A 16,893-nucleotide genomic window follows, 5' to 3' on the forward strand; every position below is an offset into this window, starting at 1 on the left:
CTATAGCAATTTAGCCTTGCCTGTGCGTGTGTGTCTGTAGAGATCAGCAGATGAGGACGTGCTTTCCAAAGTGGTATCATAACCTCCCCAGAAGGCTACAGAGCAAATGGGAGGGGGCAGTCACATGCAAAACTTTGATATAGCTGCCTTTTGCTTCAGAGAAACTTTTGGAAGACAAGATAGTAGAAGGTGAGATCTCTTGACTGTTCAGGGACCAAGGCCGTCTCAGTGCTTCACTCCTGTCCTCACTGCTGAGTCTAACAGTCAGGGCTACTGCTAGTTTTGCCTTTCTCCCCATCCTTGTACCAACTATGCTATTCCTCCATGCTCAGGCGAGCTTAGCCCCTAGTCCTGGGCAGGGTCTCTCAGCCCCTCCAGGCCCATGCAGACCACACCAGAGGGGATCTCTCCCAGGTCCCTGCGCTGGAACATGCACCAGCACGTCACCTCACACTTAAGGACAAGGCTCTGCACTCCCAAAGCCCTCATGGGTCATCTCCTCGCACCACCACCGCTCCCAAGCCCAGGAGAGAGGGCCAGCCCGGGGCCTGAAGCCGAACGTGCCGCCCACAGCCATCATTCCCCTCGCCCGCGCCTCCGAGTCCCCGCCTCCGGCCGCCAACAAAATGGCGGCCGGCGCTTTTGCCCGCACTAAAGATGGCGCCGCGCTCCCGCCGAAGTGCTGGCAAGCACCGCCTTTCCTCGCTGAGGGGAGCGCCGGTGGGCGGGGCTTGGCGGGGCGGGGCGGGGCGTGGTGCGGCGCTGAGCGCGGCGCAGGGCGAGCGGCGGCAGTTGCGCGGCGTCGCTTCTGCCGTCTCCGCCGCCCCGGCATGAGGAAACGCAACGAGTCGGTCACGGTGGAGCATGAGCGCGCCGCCGCCGCTCCCGCGCCCCTTGACAAGGGCTGCAGCCTGAGGCACAGCCTGCGTCTGCCCCCCGCTGCTGCCGCCGCCGCCGCCGACGTCGTCGACGCGGGCATGAAGCGACCGCTGGGCAGGTGAGGGCCGCCGGCGGGGCGTCCCGACGCCGGGCTTTGTTATCTCCCCCCCCCCCAGGCCGAGCCCACCGCCCCGCGCTGAAGAGATCCCCCCTCCCCCGGTCTCGGCCTCTCCGCCACCCGCGGGGCCTGCGGCCGCAGCAGCGTCTTCCCGCCCCTCTCCTCACCGGGAGCGGGGCCTCGGGCACCTCCTCAGCCCGTTGGCGGGGCTGTGTTTTGCAAGGAGAGGGAAAGGGCCTTTCCCGGGGCGGGGCAGGGAGGTACGTGGGAATTCGGGATGTTTCCCACCCGGGTTGCGCTTCCCTGGGTTTTGTGTGCCGGGTGAGCAGGTGCCGTCCCTTCGGATGCTTCCGAGTTCTCGGTACAAATAACTAATTAGAGAACGGATGGTAGCGGGTCCTGCAGACCCGGATCTGGCCAGCAAAGGCTGGCAGGATTTTTTTTTTTTTTATTTTTATACCTGAGCGTTGCTTCATCCAGCCCCCTTTGGTACAGGCAGGCGTTTGCCCGAAAAACATGGCTAGCACAAAATCCTCTCCTTCAGAGAGTGTATGTGGAGGAGCAGGGGCCTGCAGGTAGGATGTCTTTTCTTTTTGGAAAAAGCCGGTGCCTGTCAAAGTGATCTCTTTCCTATAAATGAATTGGATTTAGGTGTCGGTAGGAGAAGCTTATATGCGTGGCTCCATTAAAAAAGAGTTTAGCTGTGGCTTTTTGCTAGCTGTGCTAACATTTAAAACATTTTGTACAGATTTATGCTGGGAAAATGTTTGTGTTCCTTCATATAAAAAAGAAAATCTGTAACAATAGAAGCTGCTTACAAGCTGGAACCTTCTTCGTGCAAGATTTCAGGCGGATGTAATACACAATGAAGACGGACTCACAGTTGCAGAGGGCTGGGAAGGACAAGAGCCTTTTAGTTTCATCTACACCAGTATAGTGCGTTTCTCTGACCGCGTTTTGTAAGTGTGAAGAATATTTAATGGTCAAAATAGCTGTGTGGTTTGGGTAGCTGAAGCCAAATTGCTGTGCTTCAGGAATACAGCAGCCTGTTAAAAAAAAAAAAGCGCTTATCAGTGGATTTCTAGAAAACGAGCCAACGTGGCTGTTTCTCTGGTAAATTTTCTGAGAATTTTTCTGTTCTCATAAACAAAATTAACATTTGAAGATAACTTTTTCCTGTTCATTACATGGATTTTTGTCATGTTCGAAGACAGAGGCTTTAATGTTATTTCTTTTATTGGGTAATAGCTATTTAATTTTGTGCCCTGGAGGTAAACCTTTGGGATGTTGTCAGCGCTCTGTTCCTGTTATGACAAGCTTTTGGTAATTGAAAATGGCGCTGGGTTGATCTCTCCATTTCAATGACTGTGCAATAGATCAGTCTGTCAGAGCTCTGCTTTTATAACATTTAAAAATTCAGCAGATTTACTCCATTTGTCCGAGTGGATAACTTCTAAGACCAGTGGTAACCAAATGATGGCTTATTAGCTTCTTCAACATTATGAATGGCATTCAAGTACTTTTTACTGAAGTGGAAATGCTCCTTCAGTGATGAGCATTGAGCAAGCCCTAAGAGCACACAGCGCAGGCTGTTGGCTTGGTCTGACAGGCAGGTACTTTGTGGAAACCAGACATAGCACAGCTGTTAGATACGCAGTATTGTAAAGGCCAAGCTAAAAGCAGGGAAAACACATCTCATCTGTGGAAAGTTTTCTTGTATTTATTTCTCCATTTGCGCATTTTATAAATGGTCAGCAGGCAAATTTTCCTCACTTTCCTCCGTGTTGAGCCTTTGAAGCCTATTTCAGAAGTCCTTGAAGTCCTGGTGTTTTGGGCGTTTTCTTTTTTTTTTCTTCTTTTTGGATCAGGTGCTGTATTCCATACAGCTGTGTTTATTAAACTCTTGACACTGTAGAAAAGTCTTGTTTGTTTGGAACTCACTTTCCCTTTTCCACATCTCAATTTTTTTTTTTTTTGAGTCCTGTAGATCATCCTGTGCAGTGTTGCCAAAATGGTGTGTGTTTGTAACTGAGTAAAAGTGCAAAGCAGAGCAATGGCTCTCTTCTGTACTTCTGTTGTTTTTTTCTTTTCTGCTGTCCTGGATTGCATTGTCTGCCTTTCTTACTGACTTTCAATGGACCCCCTTTGACTTCTTCACCTTGTGAGCCTTCAGACAGTGGTTTGCAGGCAAGATGTCTGGGTCTGCCAATATGCTCCATTTACTTTTTCTACAGGGTAACAAATACACTGCTGAAGTGTGAATCTGAGCATGCAGGAATGAGAGGTCCAGGCAGAAGAAGGTAATGCCCAGAGATAAGGTTGTTGTCCAGAACAACCACCCTGAGTCAGGTCAGAGAGCTTTCTAGCTCTCTATCCCACCTTTGGCAGCGGACAGCAGTGGGTGTTTTAAGGAAGAACGTGAGGAGGGTGCATATACAGTGGACCTCCCTTGCGGGGCACCCTGACTGTGGCTAGTTATGTGGCCAACAAGTTGATGTATGAGCATTTAGATTCTCATATTTTAAGATGCAAAGTCATGCTGTTATTGCAGCATTCCTTATACTACTGGGTATAAAATCAGTGTTTGATTGTGTTGTTGTTTTCAGCATGTTACATCAGTTTTACTCCACAGCTCGCAGAAGCTGTAAGGAGGTGAAAACTCTGCTGCAAGGTTGCTGGGATGGTGGAGGTGGCATAATAGCTGGAACTGGGGATTTGTACCACAGCAAACTATTCTTAGCAGTATGCTCATTGATGAAATAGTTAAAATCAGCACTTCTGGTGGCTGTGAATTCTGTGTTCAGGGGAAGTGGGGCTGTCTGCATTTCATGGTGCTGTTATTTAGTCTCTCTGCAGACTTGGGAAAACCGCACGCATGTTCAGCTTTAGTATGTGGGTTTCCATCTTCTCTTTGTAAATGACACAAACTGCTGATTAGAAAAGCAAACCGACCCCACAGTAGCCTGAAGTGGCTGCGTAGTTCTGCAGCCAAGGACTGATCATGTGGCAGATCCCGTGGGTCCAGAGCGCGGGGGACTGCAGAGGCAGCGATGTTTGTAATTGCAGCAGTGACCAGGGCTGTAGAGCAGCAGCAGGGCTTGTGTGTGCACTTCCCCAGCAAGGCTCTTTCTGGTCACGTCTAGTTCCTCAGCAAAGGAAATAAATAGCACCATAACTGTAAATGTAAGTGATGTTTGTAGGATACAGTATTGACTTAGCAGCAGCAGCAGCTTATTCTTGCAGCAGTATTTTTGAATTTTACTAGCACTGTATTTGTCCCTCTGTTTTGGTTCAGTCATATCATCGCACTGTGTTCATTCAGCCAGGAGCTGAAACTCATTCTGAAAAGGTGCCTGTGCGTTTGAGCTACTCTGTTACAGAAAGTGTGTGTGTGTGCACATATGTATAACGGGGATGGGTATCTGATAAATAAGATTTATGTGGCTTCAGCTAGTGCGTACTGTAGTTGCTGTGGCTTTTCTTAAGTGGTTTACAAACAGAAAGGAACAAATATAGGTATTTCTGTTTTTCTTCATAGGTAGCAGTAAAATACAATATGGTGGTTATCTAAGAACTTTACCCGTAGCTACATTAAAAAACTGTGAACGATTTGTTTTTTTAAAGGAACGGAGATGTTTTGTCTGAAATGTATTAAATGCAGTACTAAAGAAGCAACATGCAGTGCTTGACTTTCCTGGTATGCATGTTTAGTGTGGATGGCCATTCCTCTAATATTTGTGTTATGATGCATTTTCCAGGTGGCGGTGTTTAAGTGCTAGATGGTTATTAAGGTAGCATTGTGTTTTGAGTAGTTGCTCTGACTTTGTGGTCAGTAGCTCTGATGTTCTGAGGAAATGCATTTGAGCAGCCTTAGGTATAGAAAACATTTATGTGGGAGCACAGAGAATAAAGAAAATCAAATGAGCTTAATACTGGCATTGATATCAAAGCAAATTCTCCTATTTAATTTCTGCTGAACCCTGATCCTTGTGGCAAAGGGTCACATGTATATTACCCTTCGCTTCTGTGACCTAGTCCTTATCTGTGCCTCATTAATCCCAGCCAATAGTCAGACTATAGGCCTGAAGTATGGATTTTGCCATTCCCTATTCTCCTACAAATACTTGTTTGCTGCAAATGTTAAAATGTGTTTCTGTCTCTTCATGCTGTGAAGCAGTGAAAAGCTGCAAATCCCATGTGCGTAAGCTGTATACCTTGATACTTTTGTCTTCCTGCGTTGCTGGAGAAGCCTGCTGTCCCTCAGGCTGCCTCTTCAGTTCTCTCTGTTATCTTCGCTCTTAGCAGCCCCCTGTTCCTGGTACAGGTCCCTGCAAGGCGTGTTTTTGGCACACTTTCACTGGCCGTCCAGCCTGTGTATCCCACAAGCTAGATCTTTTTTGTCTGAACATATTACAATTTGGTGTAATTTCAGTTACATTGTAGTTACCCATGTTTGCCTTCTTGTTCGTTGTGTGCAGCTTTCTCTTGAAAGGCAGAAGGTTGCTTTTACGATACCCTTTACTGGGCATTTTATGAAAATACAGTGAGGTGCTGAAGAGAAGAGGCTGCAGCAGTCTGCTGGTATCTTTCCCTCTGATGCAGCTGAATTCTCCTGGAACAGTGAGTGTGCCCAGGTGTGTTGAATGTGATGTGTGGTGACCCTTAGTGCCATCCTGCCCCAGCAGCTGAAGTGCTTCATGCCTTCCTGTGTCTCTTTGGATTTAAGCAGCAGTATCTTTCCTCTGACAGAAAACTTAGCCATGTCTATTACCTGTGTTCCCCTCCTCCCTCTGCCCCTTGTATCTCTAGGCTTAGCCCCTTTTTTCCTGATGTTACTTTGTCTAGAAGCATTGACATAGTCTTTTATGATTATTCCAGACTGGTCCTTGTAGCAGAGATGACAAATCTTTGAAATGTTCCCCTGCAAGTTTTCGTCAGTATCTTCCTTATGAATTTTTTTTCCCAAGTGAGTTTTGTGCTATTTTCTCTCTTAATTGCTGTCTTCAGGTTAAACTAGTTCCTTGTTAGTGCTCTTCAAGGAGGAAGGGGGCTGCTTGTATAGGGACATTTCATCAGTCATGCAGCTTTTTCACCAATTCCACCTTCCTGCTGGGTAGCTGCTGCTATTTCAGTTGTTCTTGAGCAAAGTTCGCAAAGGAGCTGTGAAATGGTTTCCAGTCACTTGCCTGTGCTTTCTTCCATAGTGAGTACAGGTTGAATACAGTTCCTCATTTGTATAAAATGTGTAAAAGCGGCTTGCTTTATGTGGGGATTTTTTTTGTAGCGTGGGGGTTTTTTTTGGCTACAATTCTCTTGAAGAGGATGCACAGTAATATTTTGCTCAGATCTGTTAAAAATGGGAGGGATTGTGTAATTACTTCCACGTGTGTCTGGCTTTTTTTTGTTTGTTTTATGAATGGGAACTCAGTGGCTGTGTCTAAATCCTGGTTTGTCTCATGCATTGTCAGCCATTTTGGCAGCTTATGGCTAAATGAGTGCCTCCGAATTGCTCCCAGGTTACCAGTTTGGGGCATTAGGTGTTCAGTCTCTGCATCATCTTCCCAATTTGTTCAGCCTTTGCAGACATTGTAATTCTCTTTCCTTGTGCTTATCTTCTCCCCCCTCTTTCTTAAAGATGTATAATTGATTCAGCAAAAATTGCAAAACTCCCAGCAATGTGGGGAGTTATTAGTTTTATTAGTGTGGGGTTTTTAATCTGGGATACTTTCTTTTTAAGGACTTACTGATTTGTGAGGCCATCATGTTGATGTGTAGCTGACAGTTCTGTGCCTCTGTGTTACTGTTAAAGCCTATCTTCTTTCACCATGTTCATCACTGACTTTTTGGTTTTTGTGTTTAAACGGGCATGGTTTACTCTCTCAAGCATCTCTTGAGACTCTAGCATTCTCTTGCAGGCCTGTCTGTATGATCTAAAATTTCTTTCCTTGGATGCAACTTTCCCATGAGTCTCTCTGGATTTTCTGTAGTAGAGCACAGCATTTTTCTGCTGCACCTGCTCTGTGTTATGTGCTCCTACAGTCTCATAGTCTCTGAGCAGTTTTTTCAAGTCCCCATATTTCTTATGGAGAACTCCACTCAGGCAGGCTTGCTTCAGACTGAAGACAGTTTGCCCTCTAGTTATGACTGAGTTTTGTGTTGGACTCCTTATTTCATTGTGGTGCTATACTTCTGACATCATGTGTGCCCCTGGGTTCAGTTGCTCTGCTTTAATGGTTTATGCCTGCATTAATAATTACTGCGGTGTTGCTAGTTGCTACTACTTTGTAATTCCTATATTTCTACTTTGGAGCTGTATGAATTGCAGACCTCTGCTTGTTTCATTCAGTATACCTAAACTTCCCAACATATGGATAGTTCCGGGTAACTCCTGGGACTGAGAGGACTTTCTAGTCGTCTGTGGAGTGAAGATGTCTGTGGAGACCAGGGTCTTCTCGGTGTTATCACAATCTTTTCTGTCCTTTCTTCTCAACTGGCCATTACCGGTTCCTTTGGGCATACCAGTGAGTATGATCGTGGGCTGGATTGTTGGCCAGTGTGATGCTGTGCTATAGGATGACCAGCTAAACTGAACTTCTAACATCAGCACAAGTCTTAGGTTCCTATATGTGCTTTCCCCTCTAGATATCCTTTTTTCCTCCAGTATCCCCATGTCTATTTCCAGCCTGTTTTCATTTACACAGAGGATCAATGGTCTACTTATGACAAGCTAATTTTTGAGGATGACTTGCTTTCATGCTATAAATGGCATGTAGTTGCTGAGCCAGGAATCAAGTTCTCTGCAGATGCAGTCACAGGTCATCACAGCGAGTCTGTAGGCTTTCTCCAGGATGCAATATATATGTGTTTCTTTTTGGTGAAAACAACATTGTGGTGTTTTCATTAAAACTAATGGTGGCGGCATCATTTCCTCTCCAGAATCCACTGCTGTGGTATGTGCAAGAAGCCCAGTATACCCAAGCAGGACTTCTGCTGTAGATGAAGAGTCCTGCTTGCTGAGTCCAGTTTCCTTTGAAAGGCACCATGATGTGCTTTTAGGAGGTTACAGCTAAGTTACTTGATCCTTCCAGGCCTGAAGGGCAGGTCAGTTTATTTTGGTAATCATGCCAGGATGTGAAATTAGTTAAATAGGCTTCTACAGCAATTCCCCTACAAAACTCTGGGTTTTGGAAACTTAGTGGGTAGCTGCACTGTAAGTGTCATGTTGTTGGTGTTACAGTAGTGGACAGCTTCTGACATCAAGAGTGAGTGATTGTAAGCAAGGGAGATTCACTAAGGCTGTAATGTGAGAGCACTATGTTAATGTAGCTGTGACTGAATCAGTACCACGAGAAGATTAAAAGAAAGTACTTCTGGTGTATTAAAAGGGTAACAGGAGACCTAGGAGACTTTAAAGTCATTAGCCTGAGTCAGAGTCTGTGCAATTTTAATGGTAAGAGTTAATTTGCAATTCAGTGGAAGAAGATTGAGCAGCTAAATATATATATCTACTAATGAAAAGAGATCTGCCCTGTGGAAGGGAGGTCTTAAGTGTAAAATGTGACAGGTTTGTCAAGATTACAGCCTGGCTGATGAAAGCATCAGTGGTAAAATTGTTTCTCCAAAGCACTTGACTTTGTACTGCAGTTTATTTTATTGAAAGGCTTTGCATTGCTAATGAAGAGTATGTTACCTCTATTGAAAACTGGCTCAGTGGAGAGTTATCTTGGAACTGGGGAGTTATCTTGGAATTCATGCTTGGGGTCAAAGTTGAGTAATTTTGTATATCAGTGTTGTGGTTTCAGCCCAGCCGGTAACAAAGGACCACGCGGCCGCTCGCTCACTCCTCCTGCCCCCCTCCGGTGGGATGGGGGGGAAAACGGAGGAGAGAAAAAAAAAACCCCAAAACTGGAACCTCGAGGGTTGAGATAAAGGCAGTTTACTGGAACAACACACAGAAATTGCAACAACAACAACGGTACTAATGAAAGAGTATACAAAAAGAGTGATGCACAGTGCAACTGCTCACCACCCGGGACCCGACACTCCGCCACTTCCCCCACCGAAAAGTAGAGACCACCCCCCGGCCCGCTCCCCATTTATATACTGAGCATGGTGTGACATGGTATGGAATAGCTCCTTGGCCAGTTCAGGTTAGCTGCCCCGGCTATGCCCCCCACCTCCCAGGTTCCTGTAAAGAATTAACTCTATCCCAGCTGAACCCAGGACAATCAGCCATCCCAGTGATGAGACAATTACTGTTGGTAAAACTTGCAGGAAGAGAGGGTTGATGAAGGCTGATGAATAGGGCAGTCAGCAGTCCGGGGTAGCTGGTGAAATAGCAAAAAGGTCACCAGAACACAGGTTAAATGTAGCTGGCTGTAAGGCAGGATGGCAGGGGAGAGTGTAGAGGTTGTAACTGTGGGACGGGAACTGTGACAAAGAGTGAAGTTGTTCTAGGTAATCATCTCTGCAAGCTGTCATGTGTCCTTTCAGACCGGCCTGGCACGAGTATCGCCTATCCAGGAGTAAGGTTGCGATCTAGGCTTTGCTCTCTCGCCTTGTGGACACGCATCTCTTTCTCAAAGCAGTCAGTGTTGGTAAAACTGTGCAACACTGAGTTTCAGAAATCTGCCTCTTCCTTACTGAAGGCAATTTAAACTTGCAAGCAGGATCTCCTAATTTTAAACTCTATTAAGTGCCTTGATCATTTAAAGTGGGACTACTGAACTGAGCTAACAGGAAGGATATCTATGTTGACTTTCCAAATCAAAGTGTTTGTTTAACCCAGATTTATTTCAGTGTTGTAACTCTTACTGAGTAGTAGAGCAATAAAAAAGATTGTTAGGCTACAAAATTAACTTTTAAAACACAAACACTTGAAAATATTTGAAGTAAGTCCTACAGCTGCCTTCTCCTTGTTCAACACAATCTATCAAACCACACAAAGAGAATTTTAGAAATCAAAAGAAGAGCATGAAAACCCCAGGCATCGAAGTTGTCTTCTGAATCTAGCAAATAGCTGAAGCAAAACCTTCTAGTGGAGGGCATATAGGATTTGAGTACTGCAAGTAGTTCGATCTTTGTGGAGGTTTTTTTTTTAAAATAAAAATCCTCCCCTGATAGACTGGCCAGTTTCACTTTTTTCAGTAACTGCCATGTCTGAATGGATGCTGAATGGCTTTAAGCACAGATAACAGAATATAGAATTCCTCTTTTAACATCTCTTAAGCCCAGAGTTTTTCGCTCATATCAAGCTTGGGAAGAGATAACAGTGTTCTTTGGTTACCTCCCTGTTGTGTTTTAGTAGGGGTGACGTGTGAATAGCAAGAGCTGTTGTTCCTTCTCAGCCTCTGAAAAGAAGAACCGATGGATGGGCCAAAATGTGGGCTCTGCCTTTCACTTATATGATACACTTCTTGCACATCAGGCACCGGACGAAGAAGGGTAGCTGAGATTTCAAATATTCTTTCCTGTAGTATCTGTGCTGCTGTTTTAATACAATCATTCTCATTTAGAATCAAATTAGTACCCACTTAAAATGCTGGTTAGTTCTTCTTGCAAAAGAGATGGGTGTTGAATAAATGAAATGAGGTCATGTGGAACCTCGTCTCTCTTGTTACTGTAGGTGTGCAGAATAAAGGACGTTGTGTGGGATAACTGAAAAAAAACCCCAAACCAAACCGTCTTGGAAGAGTACTTTTCAGTGGGATATATGCTAGCTCAGATCAGAGAACAGTAAATGCATTTACCCTGACTAGAGGCTGATTTGCCTTCCCTGGCAGTAAAGTTCCCCTGGGGTGACTTTTCTGAGACAGAGTAGCCTACGCAAATGAGGGTGATGTAACTGGAGCTTTGGAGTCAGGGCTTTCAGGTTGCAGCATCCTTGCTTGTGCAGGAAAGTGTGTGCAAGGTGTTTAAGGATAGAGTAGATTTTTAGACTTCCTTGTGATTCCCCAGGAAGGGAAGCCTGGTTCTGTTTTCTTCCCTAAGGCAGTCCTATCTCACTTTTTGTAAAGTTTTGATTGGTTTCAGAGCACCTTTAGGAAGCAGGAGTAAAGCTGGCAACGTTGGTTTTATACTGCTGAATATGAAAACTGTGATTTGGACACAATCATTGGAAATGTCCCATTCTCTTGTCCTTGAAAATCCAGCAGAAATAGAGTGAATAACCTTTTCTTTCAGTTTCTGATAGTTTTGTGCTGTCTCTAGTAAAGCATTCTTTTCCCCTTTTGACTACCAGAGTAGGGACCACGTTTTGCTTTAAACTGTGGTAGGCTGATGCACAGTGCTGCAAAATGTTCTGTTTCTGTGTAGTTAAGTAGAAATTCCAACACCTGCTTTTCACCTTTGTTGAGTATGTGTTTTCTGGCTTGGCTCTTCAGAGTTCTGTAGTATTAGCAAAGGCTCTGGTTTTAATTGTTGTTAATTTTTCTGTCCTTTTGGGATTGTTTCCTCAACAAGATGATAGCTAAAGCTGGAATCCCTGAATAAAGCACCGATGAAAGCAGGAACAGATTAATCTTCCTGGCTGTATGCAAAATAACCCCCTGTTCAAGGTATGTCAGAGGCTGACAGCAGTTCTGTATCTGTTCATACATCTGTTCTTTAACCATGGCTGTTGCTTTATGGCCATGCACTGTTTGCTAAGCCACCCTTTTTAAACAGGTCACAATTACAGAGGGCAGTGTGACTGCCAGCTAAATGTAACTGTGCTCAGCTGACGGTCAGCATATGTAATGTTTTGGCATTGTTTCGCGTTCTTGTTTGCTTGTATGCATCTAACAGGAACTGTTGGTTCATTGTAATCAAAATGTATTACTAATGATGTGTTCTGCATCTAAAAGGTGGCAGTATCACTGCTAACACAAAAGCGTTTTTTTTTGCTTCAGACTTCCAAGGAGGAATGGCTTCTGATCTCTGCCAGCAAAAGCAGAGCTCTCTCAATTAGACAAATATAAGATGACCATCTTCATGCATTTAAAAGGAAAAAGGTCTACAATACACAAATGAGACTCTTGCTCAGGTGGTCTAAAAGAGAGCCAGAGGCACAGAGCCTGGCAGTAGTGGTAATTCTCAAGCTGTGTGGCTGTCTCCCAAAAACTGTTGTGTGAAAAGAAGATTTCATGCCCACAGAGTTGTGCAGCTTGGAAATATGGACCTGTTCATACATGTGTATCCGTAGGAACAAAGTCCTGTTATTGCTGCAAGGTTAACACACGCACGCACGTCTGGTGGATTTACAGCATGTTAACAAGTTTTAAGTGGTGGTAGGGGAACTGGCTTGGCCGTACTGTATGCTTTTTCAATTATGGTATGCATTCAACAGGCAAGTGGCTTTATGTTAAACGGCAGTTAGGAGCTGTGGTGGAATATTACATGTCTAAATTGGTTCTGCTCTTGAACCTTTGCTTGTGCACCCCAATATTCCTCCTCGTGAAGGAGAGTGTGATAGTACAGCTCATTTCTCTCTGCTTCAATAAAAATCCAACTCAGCTGCTCTCAAGCTCCGGTTTTGCACTTCTGGTGCTGTTTCAGTTTTGTCGTGTTTATGTTCTGTTTTTTCCTCTTTCATTTGCAGACAGCTTTGCGTTCCCCAGCTCATGGACTATTGAGAGGGCTGTGCCTTTAATATAAACCAGCTGTCAGCTGCGAAATGAGTGGAAAACTTAAGAATTCAGTAAACACTGTGGAGGGAGTGTACTTGCACCACAGCGGTATCTCAATGCCAAGCTTGCCTAAAATCTAGTGTGGGTGACTTCAGATTTGATTAGTGTCAGCAGCGTTGCTGGGGAGCTACAGAGAAAGCATATTCTTAGAATTTAAACAAATGGTTCATACTGGAAAGGTTCTGGTGCAAACTAAACAGCTGCTGCAGAAGATGCATTCAAGGCAAGTCAACAACCTTAAAACCCTAATCCCCAAGCCTTCTTTTCTGTCCCAAAAGTCAATTGTTCAGTTGCCTAGGGTATAATTATTCATTGTTTGCTGCATACTTAAAATAACAGAAGCATCTGCTCCCTTATTCTTCAAACACAGCTTTCGGGTTAATCTTGTCACACACAATTCACACTAATGGCAACACCATTTTACCTAAGTATTGAAAAGTAACATAGCTGTTGCTTAGGTCATGCTGTCAGTATACATTTTAAATAAATCAGTGCTGTATTGCCGAGTGTTCAGCTCATTCTTGTCTCCTGGTCTGTGACACACATGTCGGTTTCATGCAATTAGAATGTAGGTTATCAAGACTGATGGTCCAAGCTCCTGTCCTTCAAAGGAAGTATCAATACTTACAGTGATTTAATCAGACAAGCAGTGTTGCTACTACCTTTCAGGGGTAGTCAGCTTAGGCGATGGTTGTGAAGGAGAGCCCAAGGCATGGCATTGGGAAGGGACAGGATGCTCGAGGGGGAAGAATTAGATGTAGCTCCCATGTCCTTGTCCTGTGGGGTGTGAATAAATGCTTGTTTGTGTGAGCCTTTCCCTACCTTGCTTCATTTGCTCTGCTTTTTGCAAACATGTTTCACTGCCAAAGGCCTATACCTTACCTGCAGGCTGCTCCTTTATTTCTGCTCATTAGCATTGTACACCAACTTGCCTTTCCTTCACTTTATGGGCTTCACTTATTTTTCCTGCTGTGCTCTGAGTCCCTATATGACCCTACCTGGCATTTCATTGCTATTGACTGACTGATTAGCAGTGCCTTCCCTTTCCCCTTACCCTTAGTGCTCATGCAACGTTTCCCTGTCTTGGTGCACTGGAATCTTGATTCTTGCAGGTCCTACTCAAGATCTTTCCCTATTCCACAAGCTGAAATGTAGTTATTAAGGTCTTGATAGCTGGAGCTTGCTGGTCCCGTCTGAAAAAAACAATTAATTGAGATGCTTTCCTTTACTTTGCAGTTATATGTCTTGGAGAGACAGACCTGAGTTCTTGTAAATTACTAGCTAGATGGCTTCCTTCTTGCTGTTTATTGTTTTAAGTTAATGTTTAATCACTTGATATTAATCAGAAGGAGGCACAGAAGCAGTCTAAGTGAAAGTCTGGCCTGCAAGAGGGCAGCTAGGTAATGAAGTGGTGGACTGGGGAATTTTGGGAGCTTAAAGTTTCAAACCTCATCTGTATTCAGGTAGTTGGAACAACACTGCCTGAAGCTCTTACCCCAGCCAAAAGGAGGTGCCCTGCAGACAACAGCTTGTTTTGGGGCTGAAATGGGTAAGAAAGCCTCAGGGAAGAGCTTGGGAATAGACAGTTTGCAATGAAGGGAGGGAAAGGACATTGCTAAGAGGAATGTGTTTAAGGCGGCAGTTGTACGGTCTTTGTAAGCTGATGCCACTGCCAAAAGAAAAGGTCCTGGAGGCTCCTTCTTTGGGCAGGCTTTTCTACCACAGCTGCTAAACCATGTCTACAAGCTGATCAATTTGAAAAGCTAATTTTATATGTATTTGCATGTGTCTGCTGTGATGCGTGTACAGGTTCAGGTCTTTCCTACGATGAATCTTCTTTTACGGCCTCATTAACATTTGCCAACTTCAGTCTGCATGGGTATGGACGTGAATGGAAAGTGGGATAAACTGCATAGTTTACCCATGTAGAGCTTGTCAAATGAACTTGGGTAACTTCTCTGACTGAAAGGTGATGTGTGTGTGGTTTTTTGTTTTTTTTTTTTTTTTAAAGATGACAGAAATCCAGCAGGCCTAACTGAAGGCAGCATTAGTAGCCTTTTGATTGGTGTTACATAGGACATTGTTAATGGAAAATAAGGGGTGGGGTGCTGAAAGTGCTGATTAACATATAGGCAAAATATTCTGGTTCTGATTGCTGACATGCAGCACTTCCCTGGAGCTGTGTATGCAGCTTTCACTGTCTTTCTATGGTACTGCCATGAACAGAGAAATAAGCTAGTGCTTATGACAGCTTTCTGCTGTGCTTCAGAAATACAACATACTCTTCAGCAACAAAAAAAAAAAGGAAGAAAGCATTTTTTGCTTTGCAGCAAAAAAAACCAAAATTCAGTAGCTGGCAGTGTTTTTCTGTGGTTAGAACAGTTTGAATCTCCTGTCAAATGCTCACTCAGAAGGTTTTATGGGTGTACTGACAACTCCTTGTCAATGCTGGGTTTTGAGCTTTTGCCTCTGCTGGGACACTTTCACTTTCCATCACTGTTGGTGGTGTGTCTGTTTAAAAAATAAGCTGTCATATATTCCAAGGAACCTGAAGGTGGAGCTTGCACGTTTGAAAACATTCTCAAAAAAACTCAACTTGCCTTTCTTTTCTAGCTTTTTTATAAAAACCCATAGGCTTTAAATTAGTTGCCTTTTCCACTACCTTATTAAGCCTGTTATTCCTGTTAACTTGTCTTTTAATTAAAAGAGAAATAGTAGAACATCCCAACTGTTTGCTCCTGGGTACAGTCAAACTAAGTAGGCTGTGGGAACTATGGAGTGGAGTAGATTTTCCTGGGCTGGGTCTCTGCTGGTAGAGGCTTGAATGCCTTGCTCCATCCTAGCTTTTTAAGGCCAATATTTAAGAAGGTGTGCTTAGTGTTTTATTCACACGCCCCCTTTCCCACTTTCTCACCTCTGCCTACTGGTTAAATCTTTATTCAGCTTTTGAAGTACTCTGGTACCCTTCTCTGTTTCTAGGAAAAATCACTGTTCAGTGAGAAGTCAGCTGGTCTGATTTGTTGTGTGAACCTGGCGAAATTTAGTCTGTCTAGGTCAGCTCTGCATTGCCAGAGGGACGTTCGTGAAGCGTGGGCTGTTGTACTTTGCCAGGAGTTGGTAGGAGGAATTAAGCAGACAACTGTTTTAGGTAGTGTGTCCTTTGTAGGACGAGGGAATAGACTGGGTTACTTCTCGGGATCTCTTATAACCTCTTTATTGTTCATGTATCTATGACATGACTAAAATAGTCCCTGATTTCAGATGCTTTTCTTAAGTCGAATGATGAACGTTTTGGATGCTACAGTGATGAAAGTCATAGGATTAGGTATTAATTTGTCTGTTGCATCTTCTGTACCTTTGGCATAGAATGGAAATTTACCTTGTGTTAATTGAGTGATACTTCCTGGTAACAGATCTAACAACTTCTACTGTTAATGCTTGGCCTTTATGTGCAGATAGATTTGTACTTGAATTATAGAGGCTGTCAAAGAACAAACAGATACCTAACCTTTTCTGTCTCGTCCCAATAGCTGAAAGATCAGGTTGTCTTTTGCAGCATCAAAAAGTAAATCGTGTCCTTCACAGACATGGCATGTGTCAGTAACAATTTATTCTACTGCTGGATGCTTGGAAAATCGTTAAGTCCTTTACCCTTTGTAAAAATATGCTCTGCACAGCTCTTTGCAATGTAGTATCTTCATTCTTTTGTAGAAGTGCTGAAGTGATGAAACTATACTGCAGTCTAGATTTCTAGAGAGAGACTAGACTATTTCTTCAGAAAGAGCAAAGGTTCAAGATTTTAAGGAACTCTTCCTAGGAGGTGGCAAAGCAATCTGGTAGAGCTAATTTTCTTCTTGTTTTTCAGATCTTTCCAAGAGCAAAGATTTTTAGGAATTTATTGAAACTAAAAGCCTCTGAGGATGCAGATACCCATGCAGTTTATGTCCATGATTTTTGGGGGTTGTTTTATGAAACAAGCTTGGGGAAAAAAATGAGTAATGCCTTTACATTTGTGTCTTGTTTCCAGGATTGTGGTTTATGATTTTTTTTAGATGATCACTTAATCCCTAGAATAGCAAGGTGAGTTTGGCACCTTTGATTTTTCTTTTCAAGTTGTTTTGCAGTGAACTGATCCTGTTAAAAAGGATCCTAATGCCAAAGGGAGGGATCAGTTGCTCAGAATCTAAGAGTTCTGGTGGATACTGCTGTGTTCCCACTGGCTTTCAAGAA

The 16,893-nt window shown here is 43.9% G+C and overlaps 1 protein-coding gene across 2 annotated transcripts in view; it reads left to right on the top strand.

The window, feature by feature from the left end:
* Positions 1-749: 749 nt before the first annotated feature.
* ABHD12 (abhydrolase domain containing 12, lysophospholipase) overlaps positions 750-16,893 on the top strand; it is a 47,017-nt gene continuing 30,873 nt past the window's right edge. The window contains exon 1 of one of the 2 annotated variants that reach the window (XM_069799841.1): positions 750-997. In XM_069799841.1, coding sequence (XP_069655942.1) covers positions 831-997 — 167 coding nt within the window. In that variant the 5' untranslated portion in view covers positions 750-830. Of the gene's footprint in view, positions 998-4,161; positions 4,181-16,893 lie in introns of those variants that run through there. The other variant, XM_069799843.1, reaches the window with a different exon arrangement.

This window comes from Haliaeetus albicilla, chromosome 13 (genome assembly GCF_947461875.1).
Source record: "Haliaeetus albicilla chromosome 13, bHalAlb1.1, whole genome shotgun sequence".
NCBI lineage: Eukaryota > Metazoa > Chordata > Aves > Accipitriformes > Accipitridae > Haliaeetus > Haliaeetus albicilla.